Source organism: Schistocerca serialis, chromosome 5, assembly GCF_023864345.2.
Source record: "Schistocerca serialis cubense isolate TAMUIC-IGC-003099 chromosome 5, iqSchSeri2.2, whole genome shotgun sequence".
Taxonomy (NCBI): Eukaryota; Metazoa; Arthropoda; class Insecta; order Orthoptera; family Acrididae; genus Schistocerca; species Schistocerca serialis.
In genome coordinates, this window is record NC_064642.1 from 416,404,898 (window position 1) to 416,421,132 (window position 16,235).

General features: G+C 38.0%; 1 protein-coding gene across 1 annotated transcript in view; it reads right to left on the reverse strand.

Annotated features, from left to right (window-relative positions):
- LOC126481272 (alpha-L-fucosidase-like) overlaps positions 1–15,031 on the reverse strand; it is a 114,222-nt gene extending 99,191 nt beyond the window's left edge. Inside the window, exon 1 of the mRNA XM_050104897.1 lies at positions 14,620–15,031. Within this exon, the coding sequence (XP_049960854.1) occupies positions 14,620–14,839 (220 nt within the window). The 5' untranslated portion in view covers positions 14,840–15,031. The remainder of the gene's footprint in view (positions 1–14,619) is intronic.
- Between the last annotated feature and the right edge of the window lie 1,204 nt (positions 15,032–16,235).

A 16,235-nucleotide genomic window follows, 5' to 3' on the forward strand; every position in this document is an offset into this window, starting at 1 on the left:
AAATAAGCATGAGCTGAATAATTGAGCCACAGAAGAAGAATTGTTGGCAGTAGTATAGAGTTTAAAGGAACTTCAGACACTTACTAGGGGATCAAAGACTACAGGGAATACAGATCACCAACCTTTATCTTTCCTAATGGGAAGGAGACCGCTTCATAGAAGATTAAGTTGTTGGGTCCTTTTGTACAAGTGTTTCATATAGAAATACTAGGTCTGTTCAAAATATCTGGAACATTTGTAATTTTGCACCAATGGTGTGATGGAGCGAAATGCAATTGGCATCCCTGCGCATGCCTGTGTTCAATATGTACCTGCCAGACATTTCATTGTTGTATGTCAGTTAGTTATTGTTCAGCGCTGTATTGTGTAGAACATTGCGTCCAACAGTTTGCGAATTTCGAGATAGCAGAGATAGAGGAACAACACATCTGCAGTAAATTTTGAGTGAAAGACAAGAAAACCTTTACAGAGACACACCAAATAATGCAGGAAACCTATGATGATGAGTACTTAAGCAATACTCAGTGTTACAAATGGTTCACACAGTTTAAAAATGGCCGAATGGAAGTTAAAGATGACACTCGTTCAGGACATCCTTCAACATCTACTGACAACGCTCATTCCAGCAGCGTTAACAAAATCGTGCATGCCAATCGAAGACTGACTGTCCAAGAGATTGCAAAAGAATGTAATATTTCAGTTGGATTGTATGAATCCTGACACAGTGTCTTGGATGCATAATGTTGCCACTAAGCTTGCCCCACAGCTCATGAGTCATGACCAGAAAGACCTCTGCCTCGCAGTTTGTGAAGAGCTTCTGGATCGCGCAAATGAGAACAAGATGTTCCTTAGCAGAATCATAACTGATGATGAGACATGGATCTATGGTTATGATGTTGAGACCAAGGTGTGGCACCAATTATTTATAAGGACATGTATGTTAACAGACTGAATTGTTATTCCTACTGATGATGTCTTCCTTCTTTTTCAATTGTGGTGAGCAGCTTCAAAAAACTCTCCTCTCCCATTGAAATAAAATTACAAAACAAATCTTGATCTTGAAATCTATGTTAAGAAGTATGTTAGATGGTTGTCACTGCAACATCAAAAATACATTGCATGTGCAAACTGACATTAGACACTATAATTTAACCAAATTCAATTTAAAACTGAAAATGGGGTGAAAATTCAATGAATTAACAAATAACTTCTACTAGTATGTATCTCAGATTGTTGTACAGCCCTATGTAGTATTCTCTACTAGCAATTTGCTTGTTCAAGCCATTGACAAGTCAAGAATAATTTTAGATTTTTCTCCACTATTCTTCAACAACTAACACAGCTGTTTTATGAGCATAAATTTTCGTAGAGAAACAGTGTGATTTATATGTTGGACGCAGCTGGGAACTGCCACAGGAGTGCACCGAGATCACAAATCGTGATGAGGAGCACATACTGTGAGATGTAGCATGTCGTAGCAGAGCATGCAACAACCACAACAGACACTGTGTCTGGTATGCTTTGCAATAAGAAAGGTGTGCTGTGTGAAGATGGCTTAACCACAAGGAACTATCTGTGCATAACATCTTGTGAGATAGAATTACGAGGTCCAGCACAGAACTTACTACTTGCATAATAGATGTGATTCAGTAGCAGTGACCGAGCGAGGTGGCGCAGTGGTTAGCACACTGGACTCGCATTCGGGAGGACGACGGTTCAATCCCGTCTCCAGCCATCCTGATTTAGGTTTTCCGTGATTTCCCTAAATCGTTTCAGGCAAATGCTGGGATGGTTCCTTTGAAAGGGCACGGCTGATTTCCTTCCCCATCCTTCCCTAACCCGAGCTGGCGCTCCGTCTCTAATGACCTCGTTGTCGACGGGACGTTAAACAACATTAACCTAACCTAACCTCAGTAGCAGTGTTGCTTTAATAGCTACATTAAATGCTGCTCATCCCTAATTACTGGAAGGGTAGGTTGTGGGATCATGCTGTACACACACTGTAACTACAACTGTTTGTAGGTTGGTGCTGATCAAAGAGGCAAGGAGTCATATGCATCATGCCTATAAATACATTTACACTCCCCCACCCCTTCCCTCATCTCCCAAAGTTATTACTGTGTATGCTATAAATCCTTACCATGATAATGTGAGGAATTTAAAATGTTTTTCTTGTAAACAAAATCATATAGGTCAGTTCTGTGTTAGATGTCTTGACTTCCTCAACATGGGCCCTGGGCACATTTATGTTCCACTGTGAAATGGGTGCCATTTCAATACTGAGGTTTTGTATTTTCTTTACCCGTAGTCAGAACACTGTTGTAGAAGCAACAAAAAAAAGCATGCCAAATTCAGAAGAACGCAAAGTCCCCAAGACTGGCTAAGTTTCACGGAAGCTTGAAATTTAGTGTGGACATCAATGAGAGATGCTTTTAATAGTTTCCACAATGAAATATTGTCTCCAAAAATGGTAGAAAACCCAAAGAGATTCTGGTTGTATGTAAAGTACACCAGTGGCAAAAAACAGTCAATACCGTCACTGTGTGATAGCGTTGGAAATGTTACCGAAGATGGCGCCATTAAAGCAGAGTTACTAAATACAGTTTTCCGTAATTCCTTCACGAAAGAAGATGAAGTAAATATTAAAGAATTCGAAACCAGAACAGCTGTTAGCACGAGTGACATAAAAGTAGATATCTTAGGTGTTGCGAAACAACTCACACCTCTTAAGAAAGGCAAGTCTTCCGGTCCATATGGTATACCAATCAGGTTTCTCTCAGAGTATGCAGACACAATAGCACCTTTCTTAGCAATCATATACAACCGCTCACTTGATGAAAGGTTCTGTTCCTAACGACTGGAAGTAACCCATTGAATTACTGACCCATATTACTGATCTCAATTTGCAGTAGGATTTTGGAGCATATATTGTACTCGAACATTATGAATCACCTTGAAGAAAATGACTTATTGATACATAACCAACACGGATTCAGAAAATATCGTTCTTGTACAACACAGCTAGCTCTTTATTCCCATGAAGTAATGAGTGCTGTCGACAATGCATCTCGGATCGATTCCGTATTCCTAGATTTCCAGAAGGCTTTAGACACCATTTCTCACAAGTGACTTTAAATCAAATTGTGTGCATATGGAGTATTATCTCAGTTGTGTGACTGGATTCGTGATTTCCTCTCAGAGAGCTCACTGTTCGTAATGATAGATGGAATATCATTGAGTAGAACAGAAGTGATATCTGGCATTCTGCAAGGTATTGTCATAGGCCCTCTGCTGTTCCTGATTTATATAAATGATCTAGGTGATAATCTGAGCAGCCCCCTTAGATTGTTTGCAGATGACGCTGTGATTTACCGTCTAGTAAAATCATCAGACGATCAATTCCAATTACAAAATGATCTAGAGAGAATTTCTGTATGGTGCAAAAAGAGGCAATTAGCTCTAAACAAAGATAAGTGCAAGGTCATCCACATGGGTACTAAAAGAAATCAAATAAATTTTGGGTATACGATAAATCACACAAATCTAGGAGCTGTCAATTCAACTAAATACCTAGGAATTACAATTACGAGCAACTTAAATTGGAAAGACCACGTAGATAATATAGTGGGGAAGGTGAAACAAAGACTGCGCTTTGTTGGCAGAACCCTTAGAAGATGCAACAAACCCACTAAAGAGACAGCCTACATTACACTTGTCTGTCCTCTGCTGGAATATTGCTGTGCGGTATGGGATCCTTACCAGGTAGGATTGACGGAGGACTTCGAAAAACTGCAAAAAAGGGCAGCTCGTTTCGTGTTATCGTGCAATAGGGGTGAGAGTGTCACTGATACGATACGCAAGTAGCAGTCACTGAGACAAAGGTGGTTTTCTTTGCGGTGAGATTTATTTACGAAATTTCAATCACCATCTTTCTCTACTGAATGCATAAATATTTTGTTAACGCCCACCTACGTAGGGAGAAATTAACATCATAATAAAATAAGAGAAATCAGAGCTTGAAAGGAAAGATTTAGGTGTTCCTTTTTCCCACGCGCCAATAGAGAGTGGAATGGTAGACAAGTAGTATGAAAATGGTTTGATGAACCCTCTGCCAGGCACTTAAGTGTGAATTGCAGAGTAACCATGTAGATGTCGATGAGTATAGAGTTTCCTTCTCTACAGATTAACCACACAAGACTAGTGTCTTTCTCCTTTGATGGAGATGGTGGTGACTTCATCACTGTGGAAACATTACTCAGTTTCAGGTGTAATGTCTCTTGCAGCGGTCTCTCCGCGATATTTTCATAAATTTTATAAATTACATAACTCAGTACATATCTCGAAATATCTCTTCTTACCTTACCGATTCCTAAACTTTAATATACGATGATTATCACTGCAAAGTAGTTTCAAGCCCTATTATTCCTTGGAGCGTCCATTTACTCCATGGAATAGCTTCTCTGCTATCTATGTTTTCTCTTATGAAAAGAATGATTCAGATCTTGCCGATTAGCCAGGCAAGAACGAAGATGTATATGTATGTATTATTGAGCTAGTCCCCATCTTGATGAGATTCTGTATGAGAAGAAATTTAATACATGAACTAAATTAAAGTAAGTGTGTTCGCGTATTATTTAACTGATTATTATTGACAGTGTCTGCTTACTACGCTGTGTTGCACGGGATCAGTGGGGAACATCTGATTTACACTGGACGAACCTGCCGTTTTGTACGCTCAAGATATCCAGTTCATTACTTTCAATAAATAGGCTAACACGGTCTTCCCAGCAGATCTCCGGTCTTCCCCATGTGATCACCGAAAGTTAATAATTATTACAAGTGTTTTCAGGAGATCGACTGACAATTTTCGTCGCACCGAGACTTCGAAATTGCTTCACTGCCTTATGGAATTTAAGTTCAGCTCAATTTAATCAGGATAGAACAGCATTGAACTGTGTGAATGCGATAAGCTTGCTTTGTGAATGAAAATTCCCTTAATATACGGATGTTTTTTACTATCCTGATCAGTGAAGCTAAATCACGCTGGTGTGAGAGAGTTTTTTAAATTTCAGATCCCACAAAAAATATTAAACAGGGAAGATTTTTTTTTTTTTTGGGGGGGGGGGGGGGGGGAGGCGCGAGGCGAGGCCACTTGTAGCTTGAGGAGTATGTTAGCCTGAAAGTTCTGCTGGCTGCACAAAGTAGAGAACTGACAACTTCACCATCACAAGAGCGCTAGCATGTGCAAGTGTTTGTGTGCAGTTTCAGTTGGTCAAGTCTGCATTGAGGAGTCTCTGTTCTGAAATATGGTTTGGTCACTGAAGGTATTTGTTGTTGTGGTCTCCTAGTTGGAAAACAGGTTTTATGCAGCTGTCCAGGCTACTCTACCCTGTGTGAACCTCTTTATTTCCAAATAACCACTGCAACCTAGATCTTTCTGAATCTGCTTTCTGCGTTAATCTCTTGGTCTCCCTCTGTGTTTATTACCACCCATACTTCCCTCCAATACTAAACTGGTGATCCCTTGATGTCTCAGAATGTGTCCTACCAACCAATCCCTTCTTTTGGTCAAGTTGTGTCACAAATTTCTTGTCTCTCTAATTCTGTTCAGTACTTTCTCATTAATTACATGACCAACCCATCTAATCTTCAGCATTCTTCTGTAGCACCACATGTCACAGGCTTCTGTTCTCATGTTATTTAAACTGTTTATCGTCCATGTTTCCCTTCCATACAAATACTTTTATAAAAGAGTTCCTAACGCTTAAATCTATGTTCGATTTTCGCAAATTTCTCTTCTTCAGAAGTGCTTTTCTTGCCATTGCCAGTCTATATTTTATATCCTCTCTATTTCGGACATCATCTGTTATTTTGCTGCACAAATAGCAAAAATCATCTACTACTTTGTGTGTCTAGTTTCCTAATTGGATTCACTTAGCATCACATGATTTAATTCGAATACATTCCATTATCTTTGTTTCGTTTTAGTTGATGTTCATCTTATATCCTCATTTCATGACAATGTCCGTTCTGTACAATTGCCCTTCCAAGCTCTTTGCCACCTCTGACGGAATTACAATGTCATCCAACACGCAAAGTTTTTATTTGTTCTCCCTGGGCTATAATTCCTGCTCCAAATTTTTCTATTCTTTCCTTTACTGCTTGCTCAATGCACAGATTGAACAACACTGGGGATAGGCTTCAACCTTATCTCACTTGCTTCTCAACCACTGCTTCCTCTTCATGCCCCTTGACTCTTATAACTGTCGTTTGGTTTCTGTACAAGTTGTATGTAGCCTTTCACTCCCTGTACTTTACCCCTACTACTTTCTGAATTTGAAAGAGACTATTCCAGTCAACATTGTCACAAGCTTTCTCCAAGTCTACAAATGCTATAAATGTAGGTTTGTCTTTCCTCAACCTGTCTTCTAAGATAAGTATTGCCTCGCGTTTTCCTAAATTTCTCCTGAATCCAAAATGATAATCCCCACAGTTGGCTACCCATTCACCTTATGCTGTACTGCTTTACCCAGTTTTAGTCAACCGTTACCCAATGCAACTTTGAAACTCTCAACAACCTCTGGTTGACCTTTTTACAGTTTATTTAGTTTTAGTCTGCAGTTCATAAGCAATAAACTGTTGTCAGAGCCCACTTCTGCCCCTGGAAATGTTTTACAATTTAAAATCTGGTTCTTAAATCTCTGTCTAACCATTATATAAGCAATCTGAAACCTTCTGGTGTATGCTGGTTTCTTCCATGTATACAAACTTCTTTTATTATTCTTAAACCAATTGTTAGCAATGATTAAATTATTAACTGTGCAAAACTCTATCATGGCACTTACACTTTCATTTTTTTCCCTGAGTCCATTTCACTTCTTTTTCCTTCTCTTTCTCTTCTTACTATTGAGTTCCAGTCCCCCACCACAATTAAATTTTCATCCCTTTAACTATCTGAATAATTTCTTTTATCTCATCATACATTTCTTCAATCTCTTCATCTGCAGAGCTAATTAGCATGTAAACTTGTACTCTGTGGTACACATGGGGCTTTGTGCCTATCTTGGCTACAATAATGTGCTCACTATGCTGTTCATAGTTTCTTATTTATTATCAGAGCCACTCCTGCATTACCACTGACTGACTTTGTATTTACAATCCCATATTCACCTGACGAAAAGTCCTGTTTCTCCTACCACTGAACTTCACTAATTCCCACTATATCTAATTTCAGTCTATCCATTCCCTTTTTAATTTTTCTAACCACCTGCCTGACTAAGGACTCAAACATTCCACACTCCGATCTCAAGAATGCTAGTTTTGCTTCTCCTGATTGTAGAAGTTAGTTTCTAATCATGACTTGTTTAATTTTTGATGGCAATGATGGCTTCTGTCAGAGATCCAAATGGGGGACTATTTTACCTTTGGAATATTTTACCCAAGAGAATGCCATCATCATTAACCATACAGTAGCACTGCATGTTCTTGGAAAAAATTACAGCTTTAGTTCCAATTGCTTTCAGCCATTTGCAGTACTAGCACAGCAAGACCGTTTTCATTGTGTTACAAGGCCAGATTAGTCAATCATCCAGACTGTTGCCCCTGCAACTAATAAAAAGGGCACTGCCCCTTTTCAGGAACCACACTTTTGTCTTTCCTCTCCACTGAACCCCTCTGTTGTGGTTTTCCTATAGGCAGTATGGCTATCTGTATTGATGCGGCAAGGAGGCCACCCCACAGATGGCATGGTCGATGGTTCATGGCAGGGCATTGAAGGATATTGACACACAAATGTTGGTTTGGTTTATTTTAGTTTACTTATTTGCACATTCCACAGATCATAACTGTGACTTCTCACTATGATGTGGAATAATTTAGATTTATAATTATAGTACACTTTCTCAAAGAAAAGTAGAGCACCACAATTTGCAAGATTTTTTTCAGCAACAATTTTCCTTTTTTATACGTGAATATTTATACTTACCTATATTGAATCTCTCTCACCGAATAAACATATTATTGCTTATCTAAAAGTTCTGTCATGAGGTAAGAATAGCTCTCTGTCAAACTGATTTTTCCAAAGCAACATATAGGTAGATTTTAGCTTCAAAGTAGAGTATTTTTATTTGAGTTTCATCTCCCAAATTTTCTTTTCATGCTCCAAACAGCATGGTTTCCTCTGCAGTTCACACACAACAGAGAATCTGAACAGACGTTATCAACTTCATATATTGATTTGCCACATGTTTCACATGTTGTATGCTGTTGTGGCGTGTCCCTGTGGCTAACAGTTGAAACAGCCCATTGCATAGGGAGGTGTGATCTAACTTCTAAGTCAGTGGAATCAGTTGTTATTAGGTTGGTGCATAAATTTGTAGTGTTTTTTTTTTTTTTTAGCATGTTGATATTTTGGTTGGCATGGGTTTTGATTGTCATTTTTAAATTGTACTTCACTGTTGCTGTTTGAGTTTACATACTGATATTTGGAGATAATGAATAGGGCTGTGGTCACTAGAAATGGAGTGCCAAGTGGAGAAACTTGGACATTTCTGACACATTCTTCTGGGTGAGCTCAATAAAGGGGTGACAACAGTGGAGGCATCTAGAAATGACAATAATGCCATTGGACAGAGCACAACAAGAAACTGTTTTTCAAGTTTTAATGAGGAACATTTTGACTTTCTGCATTTAGGAAAATGTCCGTTGTTTGATGAGGATTGTTTATACACATTAAACAAGGATCCATGTCAGTGTACCCAATAATTGGCAAATGTGATGGGTCGTGATCATTCCACCAACAATCAACATTTGCATGCAATGTGTAAGGGTCAAAAATCGATTGTACGGGTACCGCATACTCTAAGCCAAAATCACAACAATTAGTGCCTGGCCATACGTGCATCTCTGCTTGCTTGTCATCAATTAGCTCGTGAACAACACTGACCATACTGATCCTGTATCATTACTGGTGATGAGAAATGGTGTCTTTATGGTAACATAAGGAAAATAATGGAATGGTTGAGCTCAAACAAAGCACTAACTACCTGCACAAAGACTTATGTGCATCCAAAAAGATAATGTAATGCATCTGGTGGAACAGGGGTGGTGTAGTGTACAACGAATTGCGTCCCTGAGGGCATAGCCATCACAGCTAATATTTATTGTTAACACCTGAGACGTCTTGCAGACATAGTTCATAAACAATTACCAGGAAGACTGCAGGAAGTGATGATATTCAATACCACCCTCCCACATGCTGCTAGACTGACAAAACATTATACAGGAATTGGCTTGGGAAGCAGTTCCGCACCCACCTTATTCACCTGATCTTGTGTCTTCAGATTTTCACCTTGTCTGTTCTCTTATTGAACAACCTTCAAGGAAGTTCCTTTCCGGATGAAAATGCACTCTGAACGTGGCTCGGTAAGTTCTTTGTTTCGAAACCATGTGATTTCTACAGTCGCATAATAGAAAAGTTACCCCAGCATTGACAGACTGTTGTAAATAGTGAAGGAGAATATACTGAATATATTATTGACGACTAAAGTCTCTTATGTGTATATCTTCTGTATATTAAACTTATGGAAGAATGCTTTTAACTTATGCACCAACATAACACATGCTTCGGCAACATTGGAGAACTGAAAGTTAGCTCAAATGCAGTTGTCTTCCGCAGTATGCGATTCATATGCTTGATTATGTTTTTAACTTCTGTCATGCCAGTGTCTTACAGCTTCATCTTTATCTACTTCACTTTCGTTCTCACCCAATCCACTAAGTCTACCTTGACCTGGGGTTCGGGGTGACTTTTCCAAACTCTCCCCATTTTTAACCTCACCAGTCCTTTTCCTTTGACCTTGCTCCTTTCCCTTCAACCCTTCAGCTAGAAAGACTAGTGCGTCCAAATGCTTGCAAATTTCAATACCTTTATATATGTGGTCTCCTTATTTATTTATTGATTTTTTTCCCCATGGATCATCTCAGGCAATGATATTGGATTTACATAATAATACAATGAAAATAAATAGCAAAAAATACACACAATATAAAGTATGCTTTATGAGGATAGGATAGATTATTGGACATGACGTAGGTGGAAGACCCATCCCACCATTTCCTGAAATTGTTTAGGAAAACCAAATAAAACATAAATTAGGATGGTCAGATAGAACAAACTCCATCCTCCCAAGTGCGAAGTCTGTCTCTTAACTGCACTGCTCCATTCAGCTCATTCCTACTGTACAATATTCTTTGACATTAACACAATTTTGCTCTTCATTGCAGCGCACATTAAGGTCATCCAGTGGTGACTCCAGAACCATAAACTTGCTGCTAGCCCCTTATGTTAAATCCAGTCCATTTGGATAACTGACTCCAGGCCCATAAACAGGCCACTATTTCTCATGCACATTTTTATGCCCTCTCGTGTCCATGTGATAAACTGAATCAGCATCCCCCTCCCTATGATGAGTGAGATGCTGAACTCAGGAGACATAACTATCACACACTACAGGTCTGTTAGTACAGATTTAGTTGACATTGAGTCAAAGGCTTCCCCAAACCCAATAAATAAAGATAATTCATTCTAATAGTTCAGCAGAACAATTTTGTTCACAGTTTGAACTTGAATATGCCAGTTTGTCCCTCTGCCTGATTAAAATCCACTGTTTTCCTTATACGGTCGATAATAATTGCAGTGAATATCTTATAGATTCCAGGTAGGAGAATAGTACTGTCCATCTGCTTTACTGTGAAGTGTAATAATGACAGTATTGTTCCTGTTTTGGGGGATTTCCTATCTCCACAGAAGTTCAAACAAGTTCTTTTTGTTGTATTTTGCTTCAAACTTTAATCATTTCAATGAAAAAGCATCAACTGCACACAGATACATTTCCTTCCATCATACGTGGAATCGCAACACACATATAGGTCTGCAAGGGAGAGCGGTGCAGAGGTTTGTGGTGGTGGTAAGAGGGAGCACTTACCGCCTCCCTCTAGAATCCTGAGTTCAGCATTTAATATATTACACATTTATAGAAATGATTTCCCTCGATTCTGCTAAACCTCTCTCATTCAGCTAATTGAAGCATCACTTGACGAATTGCAGCGAGACATCAATTTTTGCAGACGCCCATAAGCTACAGACTTCATCTGGCATTAGCTTCAGAATGTCATTATAAGCTATATACCTATGTGTGTGTGTATGAGTCACCCCTGAATTATACAAATGAAGAGGTCACAATGATTCAAGCCTAAGCCTCATTGTCTTGAAAAATGAGATTTCGCTGCAGCGAGCTATACTGAGTATAGCTAGTGCATCTACGGGTGATGTGGATTGTTGATTTTTCAACAGACGGTAAGTAGTCATTCTTCCCGCACTCCGCTGAAAAAGGATAGAAACCCTAATATGCAGTACAATGGGATGTACACTATGCCACACACTTCACAGAGGTTTGCAGAATATAGGTGTAGATGTTGATGTGACAAAACATGCAATGTTCCAGCTTATTTAGGATTCTTCACCTTCTCCTCCAAGAATCTAAGCATCTGTTCTCTGTATTTATTCTTATATTCTTCAGATCATTATATAATTTTCTGAGTGAGTTTTACAGCAAATTTCTGTCTGGCATTTCCATGTTCAGAATTTTGATCTATTCCTTCATGAAAGTAAATTTCTTTCAAGTCCCTGCTAAATACTGCTAGCCAATTGCTGTAATGCTTAATTCGTAAACACAGTTTAGTATTTTCTTTGCAAACTTGTTTTCATCCATTTATGATATCATAAAATTGCAATATCCGCTTCTCGACTTAATTTATGTTTTTCCCTTCTGAAGCTCAACACACTTTATGTGATTTCTTTTTCACCAAAACTCCATTATACATGTTCATATACAAATATTTCTTGGAAATTTTTCTTATCTTGCTGTGAAACTGTGTTTCTAATAACATAGTAAATTTCTCTAGTCTTATCAAAAATGGACATATGATTTTTAACATTATTGTTGTTGCATGTTCAAAGTGACATAATAAGGAGCTTCCAAGAGTCAATTGTGGCAGAAATGACACACACACACCAAAAAAAAAAATCTGTACAGTGTTAATTATGTTACAGAGTGTGTGACATTCTTAGTAAATTTAGTAATGAAGGAAGGAGAAATCTCAAAATGCTTAAAGGGGAGCAAAACAACAGTCAACATTTGGAGAAGGGGATGTAGGAAAAAAGAAACCAAATACTAATAACTATTACAATTATTCACTTTCAAACAGTAGAAACAGACATTAGGAATAGAACAACAAGCTTCACAGAAAAAGAAAACACGAATCACAGCAGGGTTCAAATATGGTAGATTTATTAAGAGAGCTGTGGCAAGTTTCATAGCTGGGGCCCTGGATGATCACAGGAAAGTGTTTATATTTTTCAACTGTATCTGTCATATCATTCTTCTATAGAAACATCACTACTGGGCCAAAGGAGGCAGACGATCAGGTTTCAGTGCCAGGACTTCTGCTCTACATGCAGTATATTAATGACATGCTCACTGCAGTAAACGGAAAGCTCATAATGTGTGTTGGTGATGCAATTCTACTAGTGTGTAGTGACTCAGTAAAGGAAAGCCAATGAGGCCATGAAAGTGACAAAGATATTCATAAATAGAAAGAAAACACAGTACATAAAATTTCAGGCAAACAGAACTGACAACACAGAGATTTTACAGCTGGCTTTGGGGTTTCTGACCTAGAAGTGGACTGTACTAGGTTCCTGCGAATAGAGCTCGATAAATTCTCACACAAGAAAAATACACTGCAAGATCTCAAAATTACATTTTTGTTAAATAAAATGCCTTATACAATGGGTGCAGAAACTTTATTTATAATGTACTGTGGAATTATTTTCCCATACATATTGTACTCTACATCAATACTGGGATGAGTGGCAGAACCTAACTGAACCGTGTGTGTTTGTGTGTGTGACACACTATTTCTCTTTTTAGTGATAAACTGTGCACTACCATTAAACAGAGATATTTCCATGAACACAGAACAAGAGACAATTTCCAATTAACACCATAAAATAGTGAACAGAACTGTACAAATGCAGGAATATTAATTTACCACAGATGGTCACGTAGCACTGATATTAAAATAACTAAGCTCCTTAACAAATCAACTGAAAGATCATCTCATCTCTGAATAAAGAAGTACACTTGAAGGCAAATTCAGAGAATACTCAAATTTAAAGTAGAGGCTATAAATATCTTTCCTTTTTGTCACATACTCTAGGTGCTAGCTAAGTGTTAGTATTTTTATTTTAGTTATGTATTTTTGCAAGAATTATCCAGCATTATTTGTTTCTGTATTATAATATTTATGCTGTGTTTATCTGTTTCATTAATAAAGGAAAACTAACATTGTGCAGAGTGTATAAAGGTAGATCTGTAGTAGGCATTGTGCTGCCATTAATGAAGAACTAGTATAGTTTGAGAGGAACATCTGTTTTATCTCATGCTATATATTACTGTAAATTTTCTCATAAAATATTTCTTAAAGTTACATAAAATGCACTTCTTAGTGTTTACATTTTTTTATGTTGGCTATTAGTCTTGCTGTGTGAAGATTAACATTTTATTAATTCAAAATGGTTTCTGTATCTTTTGTAAATATGTAAACAACTATCACTGTTCTTTTGTTCCCCCATAACTTTGTAACCTAAATATGTTGAGATTAATACAAAGAAGAAAAAGTAACTAACTGTGTCTATAAAACGGTGACTGCCAATCAATTTCCACATATGAACACTTTTCACTCCTTCACTCCCTAACAAAGTGACTACGCGACAGAAAATGGAATTATGGCCCAAAGCAGTCATGGTTGGGTGTTCATCAGTCTTGCTTCTATGAGGATTTGATGGCTTCCATGAAGTCACAGATGACGTCCTGGTACGGTTAACAATACCAGAAGGTATTTTATTTATTTATTTACGTCCTGAATCTTTGTGGTACATATACCATACCTTAGATGTTGGACAAAATATTACATTAATATACTGTTACATTGGTGTATAAATTACATTTATAAATTGTTACATTTTTATATTGCTATGTTGTTACATTACATTTTTATACTGTGACAACCAACTTATTTTTCAAGATACTGTGTAACTGAGTAAAAACAGTTTTCCAAGAGATATGATGTTACAGATTTTTTAAAGCTATGGATTTTGTTTATGGCCTTTAGATTACTTGGCAGCTTATTAAACAAATGTGAACCTGAGTGATATACACCTTTCTTGCACAGTGTGGTATAACAATGATGTCTGTGTATGTCACTGTTTGCCCTTGTATGGTGTTCGTGTACAGATTTATTTTGAATAAATACATTTCCATTTTTTAGCATGCTCTTTTTTAGGAACATTACAACTTCTAGTATATAGATACATGGTAGGTGTAGAATCCAGTATCGTGCTGCCAAGGAGTTTTTACATACAAAAATGATAAAATTGAGATGCCGTTCGTCATGTTATTTCTTATTCGCAGCGTTGAGTGATTTGTTGTTTGGTTACCCCCATAACAACATTTAAATGTGCATAATGTGTCGCTCTTTGCGTGTTGCCAGTCTTACCTCGCCAATCTCTCCAGAACCATTCTGATCCAAAACTGGGAACAGAAAACACGCCCCAGTGAATGAATATTCCAAATTTCGCATCGTCATACCAGTTAGGTAGCGGCCTAGTATCTAGGCTATGCCATGTAGGATCGTATTTGTTGGAGACAATTTGCCCATCTGCTAATACAAATGTTAAGCTCGCCGAGAACACTATTCGAAATATAAACCACGCCATCTCCGCGTGCTGACTAATAAGTCAACAAACAACCGAACGCTACTGCCAAGGAATGCAACTGCCAGTGATAAGGCTTAGGTCATGGTTCCCACCAACTTCTGACTATGCATTGTTTGCGGTCGGAATAGCGTCTGCGTCAAGTAGTAGTAATTGTTATGGCCCGGCTTATGACAAACATTGGTCACGTGCCCATGACCACAAATTTGTAACTGCATGCCTTTCACCTTTCAGAAAACAATGTTATCAATATTTATTCGTGTAAATTCGGTTTGTACTTCTGAAATATATTTCTGGGAACCTGATCGTAAACTCGTGAATTTATGCTACTACTCCTCAAAGCCAAAAATACAAATGTTAAATCTTTCTAGCTATATGCTTCAACATATTCACTATTACACTACTGTAATCATAGAACTCTATTAAACAGAGCAAATGTAACATGAATGTGTATTGTGTTTCGTACAGATTAAGAAATCCATAATTCAACGAGGTGAACTTTGCATTTATCGCAACGAATTAACTCGTTGATTTATCGCCTCAAACTGGGCAAATCAGAGACAGAGATAACGTTACAAAAACAAAGATCGAAATGTTTTGTGTACGGATCAAAGATCTCTATTTTGTTTTATTCGGTCTTCGACCAAACGACTGGAGACAAAGTGGTTACCACAGTCTGTTATTATGTTAGATTGTGTGATTATTCTAAAGTCCTTATGGAAATCACTAGTACGGATATAAACTATCTTTGTCCGAGAGTAGAAAGGAAAAAAAAAGACAGAGAGAAAGAGAGAACTGCGCGTTTAAGCGATCGGTTTTCTCCGTAGTTGAACTGAGTAAACCGATAGATAGCGCTACGGTCACGCTACCGTGGTCCCTTGCACTTGAATCCATCCCTCGGATCCCTGGACTACCGAGCGAACCGACATGTCTCTGCGGTGACGCCGTGGTTTGTTAGTGTTGGGAATCATTTTTGACGATAAATTAAAGCATCAATTTAAGAAAACAGTATAGGTCCTTCAGATTTAAGAAATGTGTCTCCTTCTATAGACTAATATGCACACAGTCAGAAAATTCACTCGAAAAGCTCGCAACTCCAAATGAATGCTGTTGCTGAAAGGAAGGTGTTGGAATGCAATTGGTACAAATTCCGGTTTCCCGGTTTGAACGAAACTATGATGAATTAAAAGGGGCTAGCGTGTGGTACTGGAGCCACTACTGAAATTTTGGTTGTGGTGAGAGACTGATGTGAAGCTTAGCCCGAACTGAATCGATAACTGCAAAAAGTTCATGACTCAACTATTTTAGAAAATAGATTTACATAGGAACTATGTGATAAATAGTAGCCAGATTATTCCATGTAAGAAGGGAAGTTATCAACCTTCAAATGGCGTCACTA